General features: G+C 37.9%; 2 protein-coding genes across 3 annotated transcripts in view; one reads left to right on the top strand and one right to left on the bottom strand.

Annotated features, from left to right (window-relative positions):
- The window catches only part of zfyve28 (zinc finger, FYVE domain containing 28), a 55,161-nt gene extending 55,044 nt beyond the window's left edge, over window positions 1-117 (bottom strand). Inside the window, exon 1 of the mRNA XM_088353756.1 lies at window positions 4-117. The gene's annotated coding sequence lies outside the window, so the exon portion shown is untranslated. The remainder of the gene's footprint in view (window positions 1-3) is intronic.
- On the top strand, window positions 65-19,079 carry LOC148351669 (cilia- and flagella-associated protein 99-like). 2 transcript variants are annotated; one of them, XM_088353759.1, is made up of 15 exons: window positions 65-481; window positions 590-734; window positions 3,942-4,036; window positions 4,117-4,223; window positions 4,300-4,477; window positions 4,608-4,688; window positions 6,007-6,075; window positions 6,282-6,371; window positions 8,428-8,513; window positions 8,605-8,809; window positions 10,532-10,673; window positions 10,753-10,904; window positions 16,638-16,843; window positions 18,552-18,747; window positions 18,846-19,079. In XM_088353759.1, exons 1-15 carry the CDS (start codon window positions 368-370, stop codon window positions 18,963-18,965), a joined length of 1,986 nt encoding a protein of 661 aa, XP_088209885.1. In that variant the 5' UTR covers window positions 65-367; the 3' UTR covers window positions 18,966-19,079. The 2 variants fall into 2 exon arrangements, with proteins under 2 accessions (XP_088209885.1, XP_088209886.1); XM_088353760.1 differs by lacking the exon at window positions 16,638-16,843.
- The last annotated feature ends 1,873 nt before the right edge of the window (window positions 19,080-20,952 follow it).

Below are 20,952 nucleotides of genomic sequence, written 5' to 3'. Positions count from 1 at the left end.
CACCGATGCGTTCATGCGATATCGTCACTCTTGAGCTTCAGCCCTCGGCTCCAGTATTTTGACAGTAATACAATAACGATAAAACACAATAGTCTTTTATATTTTCGAATAAATATGTAGTTTGTGGAAGCTGTGCAACCCTATAACCATGAAACTAAGTTTTTGCAAATGAAGGATGTCAATTGTTTAGATTCCGATTGTCACACGAATGTGTCACAATGAATACGTAATATAATTTGTGATCAGTATTATACCAGAAACGCGTAGATGAGGGATGCTGAACGAATGAATACGTGTCCATGTGTGTCGTAATAGTTATTTGCAATCGAACTGTTGCTAATTTCACTTTGTGTTGTTTGTGGAAAAAATGGCAAAAGACAACGGGGAGCTTGTGAAGGAGGCAATTTTTCTCCTCGACAAGTTTAATGCTGGGACAACGAATTTGGATGACTTCATGGAAGATGCTGTTAAAGAACTGCAGGTATCGAAATATAATGATGTGAAATGACATGCACTAAATAAAGCTCTGCAGTTGATGAAATTGCTGCATGTTAAAAGTTCTGTATCGCTTGCCCTACACATTTTGTAGGACATGGAGCCTGAGTCCATGAAGTTCATTCTCGACCTCGTCTCTGGATGCATCGAGTACAAAAAAATCTTGGACATTGTCATCAATCCTTTTTTCGGCCAGGGTGGCAAACTTATATCCAAACGTTATCACAACCATTTTGTTGGTAAGTGAAGCACATGTGTTCTTCATGACCTGAGAATAACAAGATCCTAAATAACATCGTGGCTATTTGGAGAAAATCACTTGTAAAGTAAAACTACAAGTGCTAACCTACCACTGAATTATAAATGAATGATTTAAAAGAACGGCCCTTAAGTACAACGTTTCATTGTAGAGAGTACATTACCACGAACAGTGATATATTTTTGTAAAACCTATGGAGTTATTTAATCAAATGCTACAATAGAACCGTGTTACTGTACTTTAAAATCCAAAGTACCATTAAGGGTTACAAGGTTCAATTACATATCATGTCATTTTTTTTACAAGGCGGTAAAAGAACATTATTTTAAGAAACAAACTATCTTTACTTGTAATTATTGTGAAAATTCACTCCATTATAGTTTCATCCATAAACTGACTCTGAGAACAAACAAAATGCATGAAAATAGCGATTGCAAGTTTACCATTTCAATAAGTACAATTTTACTGTATTTTACGCACTATTAAGGACACAAGATTATAAGGCTCAACCTCGAAATTAGTCTTTTTTCATAATCTTTTTTTATATAAGTTGCACTGGACTATAAGGTGCATGGAATTAAAACTACAGCAAGAGCTACCATATGTATCCGTAAGAGTTGCACATTTTACATTTTTTCGATTTCCAGTTCTTCCGTGTTATATGTCAAAGTGTCCTTGGGCAAGACACTGAATCCCTAATGCCCCCGATAAGCTGGTAGTTGCTTTGTATGGCTAACGCTGCTTTCGCTGTCTAAGTGTGTGTGAATGGGTAAGTGTGAAGCACATTGTAAAGCGTTTTGGAAAGTCTTTATTGACATGAAAAGCGCTACATAAATGCAGACCATTTACATTTACTCACGATATATGATTTGTAACGGTAGATGAAGGGCGGTTAGCGTGTCCGCGGCACAGTAGTAAGGTCATGGGTTCAAATCCAGCTACAAGCCTTCCTGTGCAGAGTTTGCATGTTCTCCCTGCGCCTGCGTGGGTTTCCTCCAGGCACTACGGTTTTCTCCAGGCACTACAGTTTCCTGCACATTCCCAAAACTCCAAAAATGTCCCTAAATATGAGACTGCATATGAATGTCTGTCTCTGTGTGCCCTGCGACTGGCTAGCAACCAGTTCAAAGTGTCCCATGTTCACTGCCTGAAGATAGCTGGGATGGGCTGCAGTGCACCAGCAACCCTAGTGAGGATAAGCGGGGCAGATAATGGATGAATGGATGGATAGTAAATCAGTTAAAAAATGTGGCTGAAAAAAATCGCAAAATATTGAATGCAACAAGAATCGAACTCAGATCGCAGCAGTGAGAGCGCCAAAACGTGACCACTTGACCACTAGTGATACAGATGACATACTTTATGCATTAGATTCCTTGTCATTATCGCACTATTTTTACTTATTGTGCCGGAAACGGATGTTAACTAATCATAAATGTTAAATATGATTCATCATCAGATACACCAAAGAGTGGTTTCCCTCGTCATGCTTTTTTGCATTATTTTTTTATCTCCCAGGATGACTTTGTTTCCTCCATTCTCCAATATTTGTTTCTGGCACCGTGAGTAATAATAGTGTGATAATTAGATGAAATATAATACCATGCCATCTGAACCACTGGTGGTGTAGTGATTAAATGTGAAGGCACCGCCGGGACCCGGGCTTGATTACTGTCGCAAACAGTAGTTTGCAATTTTGGTCAACAATGTTGTTTGTTGATTATGTATTCATTACTAATCTTATACACCATATTTTGCAGTATATACTGTAAGATTGGTATATTGTTATATATTAGTACCTCTTCTTACGAATTTAATTCGTTCTGGGAGTAGATTTGTAACCTGAAACATTTGTAAGCAGAGGCACCTTTTGAATGTAAATGCGCTAATCCATTCCAAGCCCTAAAAATGTTTTAATAAATTATAAAAGAGCATCAGAACATGAAACAAATTAATGTTAAAATTAGATAACCGCACAATAAACATAAAACAAGAGGCACATAATTTAAAAAAATAATAATCAAAGAGTAAAGGAAATAATTCAAATATTAATTTACTTTTTTGCCTCGCGTCTCTTGAAAAACGGATCCACTGACGTCTGGGTCTGCAGGCTTTTGACAATCCGTCGGAAATACGCGAGGCAGACGCCATCATAATGAACAATAGCCCAACCTGTCAAAACCTTTTCTGAGTGATTAAATTTTGCCAAAATGTCTTTAATTTATGCTGATTGAAAGAGGGTTCCATCCTCCCTGTCGTCTCTGAACTCCTCCTGCATGGCAGTGTGTATTTTCGTACCTTCCTATTATCCCTTGCTTTGGTTTGATGTCTAGAAAAAGTCTCATACCTGTCAACCTGTACGGTTTTGCCGTACAAAGTACGTTTTTTATGCATTTTAAGACGAGTACGACGTACAAGGAAATCTGTACGGAAAACGCAAATTTGTGCCATGGAGCCTGAGTGCCATCCGGTATACACCGACTATCACGAAACGGCAAATCAATCAAGTCAAAGGAGTTTGCCGCGGAAGCCTCTATCTTGGTATCGTTTTTTTCGTTGTAAACGATGCTACTGTGCGTATGCGATTGCCCCCTGGGGATTTCCCATCATGCATCATTCCGAAAAAAAAAATATGGTGTACGATCATTTTGTATTTTGTACGGGAAAATACGACCGTTTATACGGGCATGGAGCCGTGGAGGTTGACAGGTATGAAGTCGCTTCATCTTCTTTTTTCCTTGTCTGCTTTTTTGCATTTCTTTCGTGTAGTCCATTGTAAATTATAGCTCTTTTTAGCGGTACAAAACAGTAAACTGTTTACAGAGCGGAAGGGGATACAAAGAGCATGCCAGTGCGTAATTTAGTTTTTCTTTGTATCTTTAAACACCTTTGTAACTTGAGGCAATATTTTCCCGTTCACTGACTTGAAACTTTTGTATGTAGAGACATTTGTAACTAAAGGTATCACTGTAAAGCAAACTTTCAAATTTCTCGCCTAAAATGCTAGTCTCGGTACTACAGTATTAGGTTTCAGGTCTTCAAATTATATCAGTACATAGACCTTTGTTACACAAACAATATCTAAAATCAAAGTCATTTTTCACAAGAAATGTTAGTTATACTCAGGTTTTGATTATTTGTCATTTTACATTTCCAAAATCTTATACCTTGTGAATGTTTTTTGTAGTGATATGTTATCTCACTATATTCCACTTTGATGACCTTGGACTGAAAGCTTTTAGCAACATTGTCAAATCTTTGGACATCAAAAGCATGCATAATGTAAGTAAAAAGAGTGTTGCATTGAAATGAAAGTCTGTCATCGCCAAAAGTGTACATGACATAATTTGCTTCGATTTCAGTTTCTAAGTTTCTTCTTTATGAACCTCACCACCTGGATACAAGATGAGTGGAACCGGGTTTATGATATTGCCTATGTGAAGGACCACTGGATTGACCCTCTGCTCAGGTGATAAAAGGAATTTGTAGAATTAAAGACACAAAAGGCAAAGCTGAACATCGTTTATGGGGTTTTCTTTTGTCAGGAAGCGTTCTGAGATTGAGACGCTCATGGAGAAGCTGGCTGCCAGGGTGTCCGGAGGGATGCGCTTGCGAAAAGCTCCACCTAAAACTACCGACCTTGTGGAATTCTCTTTTGTCAAACACCGACCGTCGTCTTCACGCCAGCCTCAACTCAGCCCACTACCGGATAAACACAAACAAGTCAACCTCATTTGTAGTTATGAACTGCAATATAACTACCTTTATGGATACATATTTATTGTTTCAGTGTAAACAAGAATGAAGCTTCATAATGATAGTGACATATGTCCCACTTTTGTCATGTTTACAGATACCCAGTAGCACTTACAGGACTCCAAAATTGATCCAGATTTTAGAAGAGGTCAAACAAAGGAACCATGAATTGGCTGAGGTGAGATCAGGGAAATGTGTAAAAATAGACACAGTATGCTTTTCTTTTTAAAGGGACAGTGTGTTATTTGGCCTCTCTTAGAGGCAAAAGAAAACCAAAATAGATATATTCATTTCAATAACAAGCAAAAAAAACATAACTATCATATAAACGCGCATTTTTGAAAATACATGTAGGTCGAGATTTTATTGTACTTTTCTACATAACATGAGACTTACCTATAGAGAGCTTACATGATTGGCGGCCATCTTGCTGCTAAGAAGACCCCAGGTACCAAAAATCTTGTGGAAAGCTGGGCGAGAAAATTAGAAGAAAAATGGGGTGGTTCCGTCTCTTTGAGTCTCCGTAATTTGTATTCTTCCTTGTTCTTTTTAGCACTTATATTCGTTTGCACAACTCAATTCCGTGACATTTAGTGGTCGAATATTACACAATGCCCCTTTTGCTGCATTCTATTTTAATTTATTTCTCTAGGAAAATACAAAAAAGGAGAATATTCTCAATTTATTTCTCTTTTGAAAATAGGCTAAATTATCTAATATGGCAGATTTTTTTTCCCGTTTTAACAAAATTTTAGTAGTACAGTAATAGAAATGACAGTAATAATAAATTAATACATATTTTTCCCACATTATATTTTTGAGTCAATTGTAGAATATTGTATAATTTAGCCCATTCTGTTATTTATCCAATTTCCCGTTTTCACAGAAAAAATAAGTTTAAAAAAAATTTTTTTTGCTAGATTTTGCTACAGAATTATCCTAAAGTTTAGGAGACTAATTAGTTTCCCTTTCATTGGAGAAATAACGTAGTGAAAAAGTGGAAATTAATCCTTTATTTTTTTATTTTTTATTTATGCTCTTCTCTCCCTTTTCCATTGTTTTCCTTCTCTTTTTACATTTTTCCCTCTCCCCTTCTGTTTTTTCTTTTTTCTTTCTTTTTCCCTTTTTTCTTTTAGTTTATTTTTACACGTGCTTGTTCTTTTTTTCCTTCTTTGTTATTTTCTTTAATCCTTTCATTTTTCCTTTTTTCACTCTTTTCTATATTATTTTTTGTCCCCTTTTTTCTTTTCTCTTCTTTCTACTTTTTTTTTTTTTTTTTTTTTTTTTAATTTTCTTTTATTTCTTTGCGGAAGGCCTGGCAAAAAACCAAGAAGAACGTTGCGTTTCGGTCATTCCCAGTAATTTGTACAGTATTCCACCTTGGGTTTTTTTCACACTCGTCTTTAGTTTCACTACACAATACAGCGACATCTGGTTGTCAAATATTGCACACTGTCCATTTAATAACAACCTGTACGTATTTTCTGTTTTTGAAGGAGCTGCTTTTTGAGGTTAACTCCAAACAGTATGGTTTTGCAAGACCTAGAAGAACTGATTGCACACAGGTATGCGCCCGTTTCCACAATGGTTCTCATTTTACAAAATCAATTTCCAGTTGTCCATCTACCACCAGAACGGTCTGCAATAATAGAGGGGAAATATAAGAGAGTGAGACAGAGAGAGGCTTTTATTTTAACAACACAAAAATATTTTTGTAATTTTTCTTGCTCCGTTGATGGGTTTTATCATATACTGCACGTTTTGTCTGCAGCGACTGATGTACCAGTTGACAGAAGGTTTGGACTCAGCACTTCCGTCTGACTCGTTCAATGCTAAGGCACCTCCTCCTCCCGTTATTAAGGTGAGACATTTGTTATTGTTAAACACTGTTTTGAAAATAGGCTAAATTATCTACTGTTTCAAAAATTAGAAGGATACTTCAAAACCACATCCTATTTTCAGTGGGTCGCGGGCCTTAGCCCTGGCAGAAAAAATGCTAAGAAGAAAAACGCAGTCAATTAAATACATAGTAGATGGCGATAATGCCCTGTTTGATCTCTTCTTCCTGTTCAGTCAATCAGCGCCATCTCAGTTGTGTTTTAGAGGGACCACATTTCATTGTTTGTGTTTTGGTTTATTTTATTTCCCCTTTTCTGCCCATATTAATGGGTCCCAAGAAAGTTAGTGATAAGGGGTAGTAAAAATTGAAAACCGTGACAACGATCGAGTCGAAGAAATAAACGATTATGAAATACAAAAATATTGAAGCACTTCTTGAAGGTACAGTAAATGGTCTAAAAATGTTATATTTTTAGATTTTCTTTTACCAGTAGATTAATCTTTATTATCGACGCAATTTAGTAATTATATCAATAACAATAATAAAGCCCAAATCCACTTTGTAAACACTTGACCAGTGTTTCTCAACTGGTGGGTCGGGACCCAAAAGGGGGTTGCGGGCCTTAGCATTTTATTCAGTCTTATTTATTGTATGGACAGCATTTCAGCACTTTACGGTTGAACATTGGATTATTGTATTATTCAGGGATGTGATTTTTCCGACTATAGTCGGAATTCCGACTTTTTCACTTTCACTTTTTCACTTGCGTAGCAAACAAATTAAAAATCCGACTGTCTCACTCTTACCTTTATTGCTCTGGCGCATCCTGGCGGCCGTTAGAAAAATTGCATAAATTGGCCGCATCGTTGCACAAGTTGCAGGGTCTGAACTGCATTTGAACTGACCCTGCAGTATTTACAAAAAAATCAGGTATGTGGGCAAATTATTTTGTTATTCAAATCTTCTAAAGATGTTACTTAAATGATTAATTTAAGCATGGTTTTGGACAAGTTCATCGCTTAAAACCCAGGAGGTTAAGCGGGGTGGGGGTTCTCCCCCAAACCCCCGGCTAGGTTTCAGACTTTTTCTCCTCACGTCACATCCCTGATTGTTATATGTATGTATGTGGGTGGGTGTTGTATGCTACTCTGTGTGCCTTAAGTACCCCTTGGGGACAAATAAAGGGTTTTTCGATTGATTGATTGATTGATTGATAAAAGCAATACTGTACACAGAAATAATTTTAATATTATACAGTACCTTAATCCCTTACAGTGCTGACTGCCTGCCGGTAGGCTGATAAACAAATGCGTGTCTGTACGCTGTCACCAGTCACTGAAATACATCATGCCACATATGTTTGGAACACTTAAACTCTTGGAATTCAAGATATGACCTTTAAATAAAAAATATACTCATCAGGGAAACATCACAATCAGTCTGAAACAAGATACCCAAAAACTAAAAAGCCGGCGTAACTAACCAGTACGTCCTATGGGCCGTCTTTAACCTCTTTGAATGTCCACGAAAATGGCTTCGTTACATCAAGGACAATCCATAGAATCCAATCGTGTAAAATATTTACTCCAAAACAAAAGATAATGTGGACATATAAATAGGAATCCGCCTTACACATTTCTGCTTGGTTGGACGTTGCTTCTCGTAAACCGTTTGTTTCGCCTCATTATTTCCGTTTATAAATAAACAGACTCGTGAAATTATTCCCAATATGGTAGTTAACCCTCCCCTTTCGATTGACACATTTTCCATGATGAAGGTCTGTTCATTTTAGTTTGATTCAAGCACAAAGCGCAAAATTGCATTGAACTTGGGTCTTCCTCGACGCATGTATTCCACCTGTCTCACTCTTATCTTCACTGCTCGGGAACCCCCGGCTGAAAAATGCACAAATTAGCCGCATCATTGCATAAGCCGCAGGGTTGAAAGCCTGAGAAAAAAGTCGCGGCTTCTAGACCGAATTCTTCGGTACATAGTGACAAACATCTGTATGGCATCGTGATAAAGTCCAATCGTTCAGTGCAAAATGATTCTGATTAATGTTTTCCATGCTTTTCAGGACACGTCCCCTATCAAACTCAATCGGGCTGCCATGCTTAGGCGACGGGTTCTGCACGACCGCCACTTGCAGGACAGACTGCAGCGGTAGGTTTACGTAACATCGTACCCGACGTATTTCAAGAGTCAATAGCAGATTTTTGCAATCCATATTAACGTCCTACTGTTTTTTTTCTAGAATAGAAAATCTAGTTGAAGGTGCAAATGAGCCTTCAGTATTTCTACAAAAGGAAAAGGAAATGTGCGAGAAAGACCGTCAGCAGCATTTGGCAAAGATGGAGCAGAAGCATGCCAGTGTCATCCTCAGCCACTGGGAGGCCGTTTTGGCCCGAGCGCAAATCGCAGAACGCAACAAGAAGGCGGCTCGGGTCAAAAGAGACGAGGTGGGTAGACAAGAACAAAAATGGTTAAAGAAAATCAACATATTCTTTGGAGACTCTCAAACTTAAACACAAATTGTAGACCAATAATGGACCATAATGTTGGTCTGTTTCCATAAGTGAATCAACATGTCTTGATTTACACATGGGCTCACCACTATTTGTGATTTCTTGCCAAATATTATTTTTACAGAATGACATCCCCCCAAAATCCTTTTTTTTTAATTCAACAGAAGTGTAGAAAGTTCTCTCTAATGGAAGACACTGAAAATGGTCAATATTTTTCATCAAGAAGCTAGTTTGGAGAATCTCTAATCCAATGGCAATTTAAATGATTAAAGGGACGCTGTGTAATATTTAACCACTAGGTGTCGCTGTATTGTGTAGTGAAACCCAAAAACAAAGAACAAGGAAGAACGCAAACTACAGAGACTCAAGTGTCTCATTTTGTTGCTCATCTTTTCACAAGATTTCTGTTTTTTTGAAGGTACCCTTAGATGGACGACAATTATTTCTGATATTATGTAAAATAAATAAAATTTTCTTGACCTATAAGTATTTTTTTAAATCTGTTTATATGACAGTTCATATATATTTGCATATAATTCAAATCAATATTGTTTTTTTTCATTGAATGATGTTTTGACCACTAGGAGGAACTAAATATTACACAATGTCCCTTTAAATAGATGTCAATTAATTGAATAATCTATTAGTGTCGAAGAATGAATTTGTTGTTTTGCCTCTTTCTTTAACAATCAGGCATTGTTTTATGTTGTTGATGCCAACAGTTTGTTTAACTTTGGCATAAAGATTACTGGCAATCAGAACTGGATATTAAAAATGTATCAATATTTTGTTGCTATGTCTAGTAGTGTTTTTCAGTATGTACTTTTTATTTTTTATAGAAAACTCTTTTACCTTTTTCCAACAAGATATTTAGTTTTGTCAGGAGTTGTGATTTTTCTAATGTAAATAGGTTGTTTTTTTATGGGTAAGGTAGTTAGTAAATTATTTTGTTGTTAATTTATTCATAATTTTGAAAGTGACACGCAGGAACGCTACTTGTAGTTAGATTGTTCCATCATTATATTTAACCCCCAAGCAACTCAGTTTTTAATACAAGTTTGCTACCTTCCTTAAGGGCTTTACAGGTATACTACACTACTACACTAGAATTTTGCAGTGAGTATTTTTATCACTATAGAAGGAGGAGAGTTTTGACTTCCTCCGTGAGTAGGTTTAACATTCGGGTTGCGAGGCGCGACGGGTATAACAAGCACTGTCATGAAGCAGTTCTATTGAGGTTTTTATCCCAATAAAAACAAAATAGTTTCACATGGTGTGCTTTCAAATTGGCTGACAATCAATCATATATCAGGGGGACGGATCATGGCGGCCTATGACAAAAACGAAACATAAGTCAGTGGAAAGTTCCCAGTCACAGCTTCACACCAGTTGTTTGTTCAGACTGAATTCTGCAGTTGGTTTATTAAGACTCAATGCAAAACTCAAGGCCCCACTAACAGTAAATCAGAAAAACAGTTAGAAAAATGAAGAGACTGTTTAAATACTAGATGAATACATTGAGGCTTGAATAGAACAAAAAGTAAAAAGGTAAATTAAAATATTAATGGGATTCATGAAAAGAATAAAAATGATATACCTGCTACAATTATGACTATATGCAATGACACGTTTCAATATTACAACACTTTCTTGTAGACAGTTAAGCGGACTCACGAAAAGATCCAGAAAAAGTTGGAGGAAGAACAAGAAAAGAAAGACTTGGTGCAACAGGTGACGGAAGGCCACAGTAACTCTCAAAAAGCTACGGAGAGGATGAGGAAATCAAGACAGAGTGCTGGTAAGCACCATAACGTCAAATTGTTTCTTTTTTTCCTGTTTCATGATCATAACAGATCGATGTGATTATGATTACACAGCCACAGAATTTATAGCGCACCACCGGGAAATTGTGCGTCAAGCACAAGAGGAAGCCAAAGAAGTGCTAAACAAAAAGTTGGAAATCATCAGTGAAATCCACGCTATGGAATGTTTCCCAAACATTCGGAGCAACATGTTTGATGACACACAGGTGAGTTGAAGGTGGGATTGATCTTAAATGGGGGTGTCAGACTCATTTTAGCTGAGGAGCCATAAAATAAAGCCTTTATTTTTTTCAAAAGCTGACCATGCGCCTTATAATACAGTGCCTTATTTATGGATCAATATTAAGTTGCAAAGTCTTGCAACTAATGCAGCAGCCGCTGACTAGATTTTCCCCCGAATGCAAAGTAGTCCGCGGTGTATGGTGGGATTTATTTACCGGCGTTTCATTGGCTAACCAATGTGTCAATCATCATTTGAATCGATCACTGTTGGCTAAAGTTATTCGGAGGTAAAGGGGGCGGATCCTTTTTATCATTTACAGGCTCGCATAGGCTAAAGGGGCAAAAACAAAGCCTGCAATTGGCCGAAAAAGATGTGTCAATCATCAGTTGAATCGATCACTATTGGCTAAAGTTATTCGGAGGTGAAGAGGGCGGATCCTTTTTATCATTTACAGGCTGGCATAGGCTAAAGGGGCAAAACAAAGCCTGCAATTGGCCGAAAAAGATAAATGTGAATAGCATGTTGGGTTGACGGCATAGAGAAAATTTACCATTAATACTTATAATACTATTAATACTAGTATTTTACTATTCTGTACTGTATTTGTAAATATTTTACTCTCCTGGATTTACTACACTCACGGATATAAGAGGACCATGGTTGCACATTATTATTGAACACAACGACTTCGGTGAGCTACTCCGGTTATATATTTTCCCTGTATCTTGTTCCAGACTGAACTCGATGTTTCTGTGATAAGCGGTGCAGATAATTGATGGAATGGAGTGTCTATTTTTAAATTAAACTCAATTCCAAGTGTTTATTGTCATATGCACAGTAAAGTTGCGTGCAAAAAGAAAATAGAAACTAAGGAATGGTTGGCATTTCATGAATCCCAAGACTTTAACCTTCCGAATTATATTTGGAACGATGCATTTGAGTGACATCGTACGGACACCGCATCCGCCCGTGTCTACGACACGTATTTGCTTCTTTGCAAGCTTTGGGAATGTTGAGGGGGTAATAAGTTTGACTGAACTATCTGACTGTTTTGTCGACGTTCCCATTGTAGCGCCTTATAATCCGGTGCGTCTTGTGTATGTCAAATATAGGACCAACAACTATTTTTTCGGGATGCGCCCTATAACCCGGTGCGCCTTATAGTGCGGAAAATATGGTACTTTCTAGGGGTCGGACTCATAAAATACTGGCTTAAAAAGTGTGCCCTGGCTTTAAGGGAGGGGATCTTTCAAAGGCTCACAATTGAATTATAATTATGATTCAGGGGTTGTAAAATTCAATTATAATACAATATTGGGCGTTTCTTTAATATATTTTTTCCTTCACTTATATTTAATCTCTCGGAGTGGTTATCAATTGTGCATTTGCAGGGTTGGGTAGGGTTACTTTAACTTGATTACTTTCAATTACTTTTGGATTACTCCAATACCAAATATGCCAATAAAAGACAAAAGAAACTAAATATGAATAAAATTACTAAATTTTGTGCAGGCTTGGGGAGTAACAGAATACATGGAACGGCAAAAATGATGTTGGCAAGCTGTTTGGATTTATTTTCATTTTGTTTCTGTTGCATTTTATTGTTATTTTTGCCGGAGATCATAGAGATCAAAGCCAGGAGAGAAAGCTTACCACGTGTTGTAAGTCATAATTTTATTCATATTTAGTTTCTTTTGTCTTTTATTAGCATATTTGGTATTGGAGTAATCCAAAAGTAATTGAAAGTAATCCAGTTAAAGTAAGCCTACCCAACCCTGTGCATTTGTAATATAAGCAAAACAACAATTTAACTCATTTCCACTACAGTTTATTCAACTCTGGGGAAACTCATGCAAACTAGAAAGTGCCAAAAATAGCACAAAACATACACTCATGTGCAAATTATTTAGATCACGGGTGTCAAGTCAAATGGACGGAGCGTCGAATAAAAATTTGATGTCAAGCCAATCGTCGAATGTTTAAAAATGAAAGGAGCAGCTAATGCTAGTTGCTAATGTTTTGTTAGCTGCAGCTAGCACACCCTAAAGCAGGGGTCTCCAACCTTTTTCAAGCTGTGAGCCACTTTTTCATAATTAACGCAAAGGCAGCCAGTTTGATATAAATGTCTAAAATAGCAACTAGCTAGATGGCTTGCTAAAAAGCTAAAAAGGTAGCTTGATAGTTAGCTAAAAAGGTAAACAGGTAAAAAACTAAAAGGGAGCTAGCTAGCCAGCAAATAGAATAAAAATCTTAATAGCCAGATAGGGGGCTAAAAACAAACCTAGATAGATGGCTAAAAAGGAGTCCAACATTTATTTTGATAGCTAGCAAGCAAAGGTAAAATGCTAGCTAGATGGCAAGCAAAAATGTAAAAAGCTAGTTAAATAGCTTGTTAAATAGCTAAATAGTTAGCCAGATAGCAAGCATTTTTTTGCATGTTTTACTCATTCGCTTTATAAAACCCATAAATAGGTTTGTTCAATAAATTGGAATTTACAAATCATTAAAAAATAATAAATATATGTGTTTAATACACATACATTCGTATTCTACTCTCTTAATTATTAGCCTAAAGATATTTATCAATACTCGATTAGATTTTTTGTTCATGAGGCCCATGACCTGGAATTTATTTATTTGAATTTCTAAAATAACTACTTAACATGTTGTAACTCTGTTTTTACTATGTCATTACCAGAATAAATATTAAAAATAGGGTTTAACATACTCAGTCAACCAATACAAAAATTAATTTAGTGGAAAATCACAAAGACCCAGCTGTGAGCTTGCGGGCACCCTTTTGCCCACGAGCACCACGTTGGAGACCCCTGCCCCAGGGGTCAGCAATAAATGATTGGTGAAAAATTAATGCCATTAATTGCGAAAAATTAATGGAATGGTTGCTTAAATTCATAAATCCATTTATTGCAAAATTTAAATAATTAGCAATTATTGCAACCCATTAATTGCGAAAATATTCGGGTTTTTTGTTAGTCGATTGCGTCAACAAACGTGCAACTTTTCACGCCGCGCGAGCATTTCGTATGCGGTCAAGGTCACATACACGCACAATCGGGACAGTGCATGCATACGCGTAAGCTACCGTGCTTCCCTCATTATAAGACCCACCCTGAATATAAGGCCCAGCTTTTTATGAGAAATGAAATTCAACCTTCCTGCAAATAAGAGGCTCATATTACCTATGAAAACCGTAGATATCAACGTTATTTAACAACGGCAATGCTTTTCTAAGAAATTTTTTGCGAAAATGTATTACTTTTGCACATATTTTTATTTCAAAACCTCAATTTTTGACGATGATTTTGAAGTAAGGCCGGCCTTATATTCGGGGAAACACGGTAGCTGTACGTACATAGTGTGGTTGCAAAGCAGCTTTTTATTGGTCGGGACAAAATCGGGCTTGTTGATTGGCTCACGTTTATGCCTCAAGCACGTACGTCGTGGATGCCCATACGCACACGTTGTACACCACTACTACTACGCTGTATTGATTGTAATCTTCGCACGGTTATGGGACCGAAGGAAAAAATGGTTAGATTAGATTAGAGGGACCAGTTTGTTCGACCATATTGACACGGCTAGTATACCATTAAATTACCAATTAATGGCTAGAAATCCAATAAATACCCATTAATTGGCCTTGCCGCAAAAAAAATAATTTTAATTTTTTCGCACTTAAATATTAATTTTTTTTCCAAAAATCAATTACTGATGACCCCTGCCCTGCCCTAACACAATCACAACTAATACAAATTAACAGGCAGACGACCGAGGGAAATAAAAAAAAACAACAACTTAAAATTAGAAAAAAGGTTTTATTTAACATTGCATTAGTTTTTAGTTTCTCAATGTTATTATTGAGCAAACTTAGGTCCCCATGCTAGTTGTTAATGCTAGTTGCTAATGCAGCTAGTGACAGCGTCTCCGATGTCAGCTGTCTAAGCAAAACTAGTTGCTTATCTGTTCTAGTCGCAGGTAGTACCCCTAAAGATTGACAATACACATACTTAAGCTCACAGCTAACAGCTAAAGCTAATTATGTTCACACTACTTGAAATAGTTATTTTTGCGGGGGGTATTATGTGCATTCATTTTCATTTTCCCATTTTTTTAAAAGAGAAGATTGATGCGAGAATCTGCCTTGTAAACAATAGCTGCTATTATTCAGGCGCCAAAAGTAGCCTTTAGTTTCTCTTTTAGCAAAAGTGGGTTAAATTTACTTTTAAGACAAAATAATAATGGAAATGTTCTTTCATTCGCTCAACTGAAATGTTTTTTAGCATATATTTGGATTGAAATGCAATCAAATAAAAGGCAAAAATAAATTAACCAAAAACAACACTTTTTTCACAGAGAGGTAAAGTACAGCAAAAAAAATAAAAAACACTTGCTGGATAAAAATACCAGAATGTCTCAAGATCATCTCAGGGGCCGTAGAAAACCTTTGGGCTTTGACTTTGACATATGTGATTTAAATGATTTCTATGATGATTTCAAAATCTTTCTCTGCTTTTGATTTATTTATTTTGTTTGAGAAAATGTTCACCTGAATTTGGGAACTTTGCCGTTAGATTTCAATTCTATCATAGAAAGGAGCTAAAGCATCTTTAAAATTCTGCAAGGATACCCAGGTACTATATTCTAAGGTTGTATTTTTCATTCAAACACTAACTATTATTATAACTAAATTAACCTAAAGATGGGTGTTTCCTCAAATGCTCTCTGGTTGATAAATGGTAGACAGCAAATACAGCGACAGTGGGTGGTTTGTTTTGGGAGTGCACACTGACTTTGGCGACATCAAGTGGACAAACCGTAGATTCCAGACTATAAGCCGCTACTTTTTTGCTACATTTTAGACATTGCGACTTAAAATCTGATGCTACATATATATATATATATATATATATATATATATAAAGGGCAGCACTGCGGCACAGTTCTGAGTTCATGAGATTGAACCTCCTGTGTGGAGTTTGCATGTTCTCCCCGTGCTCGTGTGGGTTTCCTCCGGGCACTAAGGTTTCCTCCCACATTCCAAAAACATGCATGTCAGGTTAATTGGCCGGTCCAAATTGTCCCTAGGTGTGAATGAGCGAGTGACCTGTCTGTCCCTGTGTGCCCTGCGACTGGCTGGCAACCAGTTCGGGGTGTCCCCTGCCCACTGCCCGAAGATAGCTAGGATGGGCTCCAGCACTTCCGCGACCCTACTGAGGATAAGCGGTGCAGATAATGGATATATAAAAATGAACTGCAATCCAACACTATTCTCTCCACAGTGTAGTTGTCCTGGCAATGTCATCTAGAAATGTATGCGTCACATTATACGCGACGCAGCCCTTGTTCACGTTTTCTTTCTATGTAGTCGTAATTATGTGGTCGTTTTTGTGATTTGTTAGGAAGTCTCCATCTTGTATGGTCACACAGATTTTGGTGTGTAGGGGCAGCAAACGGCGTCAATGCACATTTTCCTCAATTGGTTTGTGTCAGTTGTGTGCTGGGCTTAAGCCTACCCCTTAAAATTAAGAAGAAAACTTTGAGTTTCGTTCTTCAATTTGAGCTTACGGCGTTCATTCAGGTCTGGAATTTTCGGTATTTAAAATTGGAGATCATTGTTTGCCGTGATACGGCTCAGGTGTCCCTTGTGCTTCTCTCAGCATTGTCTCGCGCCCCGTTTACCTACTGGTCATGTTAGATCGCAGGTCACGAGCTGCTGGTGGAGATGTCCCACGCCGAGCTGAAGGAGCGCCTGCTCCTGATGAAGGAGGCTGAGGTGATTGAGAAGCAGAAGAAACGAGAAGTCATCAAAAAGGAGAAGCAGAAGAAAAAGAAGGTCCTGTTGACCGACATGGAAAACATCCAACTCCACACCAGAGCTCTCGTCATCGCCAATTCACTCAGGTTACACAAATAATTTTTGACAGGGGGTCGGCAACCTGCAGCTCTAGAGCCGCATGTGGCTCTTTATGCCTTCCTAGGGACTCCTCGAAGCTTTTTCAAAAATGCTTGGAAACAGATAGATAGATACTTTATTCATCCCCGTCGGGAAACACACACAAATGTAGAGAAAAATGCTTTAAATTATATTTATTTGGTTCAGAATCACATTCGGTAATTACCGATTCGATCAAACAAAAGAATAAAGCACATTGTTGACACAAGCACTTAGTAGGGTCGCGGTGTTAGCATGGACGTGGGGATTCTTAACAATAATGAGAGTACTGATCAATGAACGTGGTTTTAAGATAATCAATCAATTTAAATGATCAGGAATTAGTTTTCATAGTGTGCCAGACATGAAAGATTATTTGCCCAAAACACCCAGAACAGGTTGTTGCGTTATCTCCTCTTGCGTACCTCTGAGAACAAAGGGAGCCCCTTGGAGGGGGAGTCTTCGTAAGGCAGTACATGGCCCCACAGAAAGCTAAAGACAACCAAGTTCTTATCCTTTTTGGTGGTTGATTTTGAGGCTGTTCGTATCCAGACGACAGGGACTGAGAGAACCACGAGCTCTCCAAGCCTCGTGGCTCTGGGATGGCCTTGCTCCAAGCCTGGATACCTCAGTCAGCCATCTTACTCCTGTTGATTATACGCAAAATGTAATTCGGACACACAATGGAATAATTCCTTTATCATGAAACTTGACACAAATGCAAATCATTAATCTTTTGATTACAAATAAACACTTTAGGGTTTTAAATCTTTACCATACAGCTGTAGAGTCTGGTCACTTCTTATGAATGAAATGTGGGTCTTTTGAGGTCTTGGCGGGGTGGACAGTTGGAAAAGGGAGATTAAATTGCATCCAGTTTCTAGTCTTATTTTTACTAGAAACACAAATAAAGATGTAGATCAACAAGAAAATAAACGTGTATGATGTACAAAATTATCTCATGGTGCACCTTAAAAAGAGCATTTTTTTCTTATTTTTATACTATTACCATAAATTATTAATTTAAAGTGTGGTATTTTATCTTGTAAATCTATCTTATCTTGTCTGCTCTATTCTATCCTATTCTGTTTTAATTTTTAGTCTTAATACAACTTCAAAAAATCCTAAAATTAATAATGCAAATAACAATTATTAAAATTATCTTCTAATGGAGCAAGACATTTTTACTTGGCAAGATGATTATTTTACTTAATTGATATTTTTCTCTTGGGATTTTTTGCATTGTATGATTTTTTTCATTCATTCATACATACTACATAAAAAATATATATATTTTTTATACAAATGTCCTGTTTCTCGAACCTTGCTGTTGGAGTTTGCATGTTCTCCCCGTGCTAGCGTGGGTTTCCTCCGGGCACTCTGGTTTCCTCACACATTCCAAAAACATGCATTTCATGTTAATTGGCCAGTCCAAATTGTCCCTAGGTGTGAATGAGGGAGTGAGTTGTCTGTCTCTCTGTGTGCCCTGCGACTGCCTGGCAACGAGTTCAGGGTGTGTCCCCTGCCCACTGCCCGAAGACAGCTGGGATGGGCTCCAGCAGCCTCGCCACCCTACTGAGGATAAGCGGTGCAGATAATGGATGGATGGATGTCCTGTTTGAGTTGAGGAAATAAACACCTTCTTGTATTAAACAACTCTCAATTTTTGTGCATCAGGAAAGCAGAGGAGAAGCAATCCAAGCTGCAACTAGAGAAGATCGTCGTACAGGACAAAAAGGCCTTGGCCCTGCAAAAAAAGATCGAAGAAGTGAAAAAGGAGTGCCAAAAACTGAAGAAAAACGAAAGCAACCAAGCGGCTCCCTCCAAGCAGGCAGCAGCACACCCTGATGGAACTATAGAAACCCACGGCAAAGTGAGTGTGATATTTTCAACAACATATAACATCTTTTCTGTTTGTGTAGAAATAGCTACAGGCGAAGTAAATAAATATTCCCCCTTTTTTTTTAATAGGATGGCTTAAAGAAAATTAACTGGGAGGATTTGGAGCAGTGCTTAGAACAATACATAGAGAGGAAAGACACGCATGTTATTCCTCAGAGAAGAGGTCACTCAAAAACTCTATTCAATTGATATCTTCTTTGTTTTCTGATCAAGTTATATTTGCTGTCATATATTATTACATTTAAAATGTGTTTTCTGTTGCCTCCATTTATCTAGCTAATAAAACATATTGTTGGAATATTAGCTCGGTATTTGAGTGATTCTTGCATGATAAACACATTTTTGCTGAATTTTAAAAGGTAAATTCATCCACATGATTCCTTCACAACAGAAACATGTTTGGATTTAGTGAAACATTTCATTTCAGAAAAATGGTGGTCGGGACCGTAATTTTGTAAAGATAATGTCACATTTTAATACCATGAAAAAAAAAGTGCGTTCATACAATTTACTCTGGGAATTATGTAAAGAAAATGTAAACTATTTGTTGCAGTAATCACAGTACAGTGGAACCTCGGTTCTCGACCATAATCCGTTCCAGAACCCTGTTCGATAACTGGTTTGGTCGATCACGGAAAATCGTTTTTCCCATTAAAAGTAATGTAAAATCGTTTTAATCCGTTCCAACCCCCTGAATGTTTAACAAGAACGTAAACATGAAGCTAACCCAGGCTAATCGTACGTTCGCGTTAGCGTAATCTTCCGTACGAAAGATTACGCTAACTTGAACGTGTAAAAATTAAAAAAAAAAAGGATTATGAATAGGATTTCTTTCCTTTGTGGTGGACGGTGGGGAGAGAAAAATCATCAAAGGTTTTTCAACCTCTTCCAAAACTTGCGGCAGTTGCTTGCTTATAGCGCTAACTTCCTTAGCCGCATCACTCGATTTCACAGCCTCCTTATTCTTTACTATCGTACTGATAGTAGATTTAGCCATGCTGTATTCACTAGCAAGATCGGAAATTCGTACACCTCTTTCATATTTAGCTATTATGTCTTTCTTAAAGGCAATAGTTGGACGAACAACTTGTTTTTTTTTTTCACCTGTCCTGCGTGCACCGACCTTCTTCGGAGGCATAATTAGGGGCTAAAACCCCCGTACGCCGCTCAGCATCGCACCCTAGCGTACCGGCGTTCAAACTCCGATTTTTTGACCCAACAGCGAAGCAAGAATTTCTCGAAATTTTTGGTCGAACACCGATTTGTCCGAACTGAGAGGCGTTCGAAAACCGAGGTTCCACTGTATGTGTATTATCTAAAATTGCTAATGTAGATTACAAAAACATGATCACAATTTTATAAAATCTCCTCACCCCTAGTGGGGTGGTGTCTATCATCCTCAATTTCGGGTCCTCTATCAGAAGCCTCTGCGTTTTTGGGTCCTGCGCAGTATCTTAGCTGTTCCCAAGACTATGCACAACTGGACTAAGGTTTCAGATGTGGCTCCTGGGATCTGTTGAAGCCCCTCTTCCAGTTTAGGGGTTACTGCCTTGAGGGGCCTTACTACTACGTAGACCACGCTGGCCTTGACTTTCCACATTTGTTCCAGCTGCTCTTTCTTTTTGATTTTAGTGTCAGATGGGATCGCCACATCTCTTATCACCACCCTCTTCTCTTTGTCCACAACCACTATGTCCAGTTGGTTAGCCAGGAGTTGCTCATCAGTCTCAAAGCAAAAGTCCCATTTTTGCCCTATTGTTTTCAGCGACCTTCTGTGGTATGGCCCGCCGGGAATTGGGTACTTCTATGCCATACTGGTTGCAGATTTTCATGTATAGTACTATCCCAGCTTTTTGGTTTGGCCTCTCCATGTATGCTGATCCGGCTAGCATCTTACACCTTACCCCGATGTAATGGACTGTTTCAGGGGCGTCTTTGCACAGTCTGTATCTAGGCGCTGATCTACTTTAATAAAACCTGGCCTCTATGGCTCATGTGCTTATGGCCTGCTAGTGTGCTGCCATGATCAGAGCTTCTGTGCGGTCTGTCAGTCCTGCATTTTCTGGCCACTGGTAGGATTTTCTTTTATGCCAGCCACCACCTCTATCTAACAGTGGTACATTCCATTTTCAATATGGCAGAGAGCGATAGTTAGACCAAAGATTCTGATTTGGCT

The sequence above is a fragment of the Urocampus carinirostris genome, chromosome 15 (genome assembly GCF_059441175.1).
Source record: "Urocampus carinirostris isolate Australia breed hairy pipefish chromosome 15, RoL_Ucar_1.0, whole genome shotgun sequence".
Lineage (NCBI taxonomy): Eukaryota > Metazoa > Chordata > Actinopteri > Syngnathiformes > Syngnathidae > Urocampus > Urocampus carinirostris.
The sequence above is the reverse complement of the archived record's forward strand: the minus strand, read 5'-3'. Positions and strand labels throughout refer to the sequence as shown.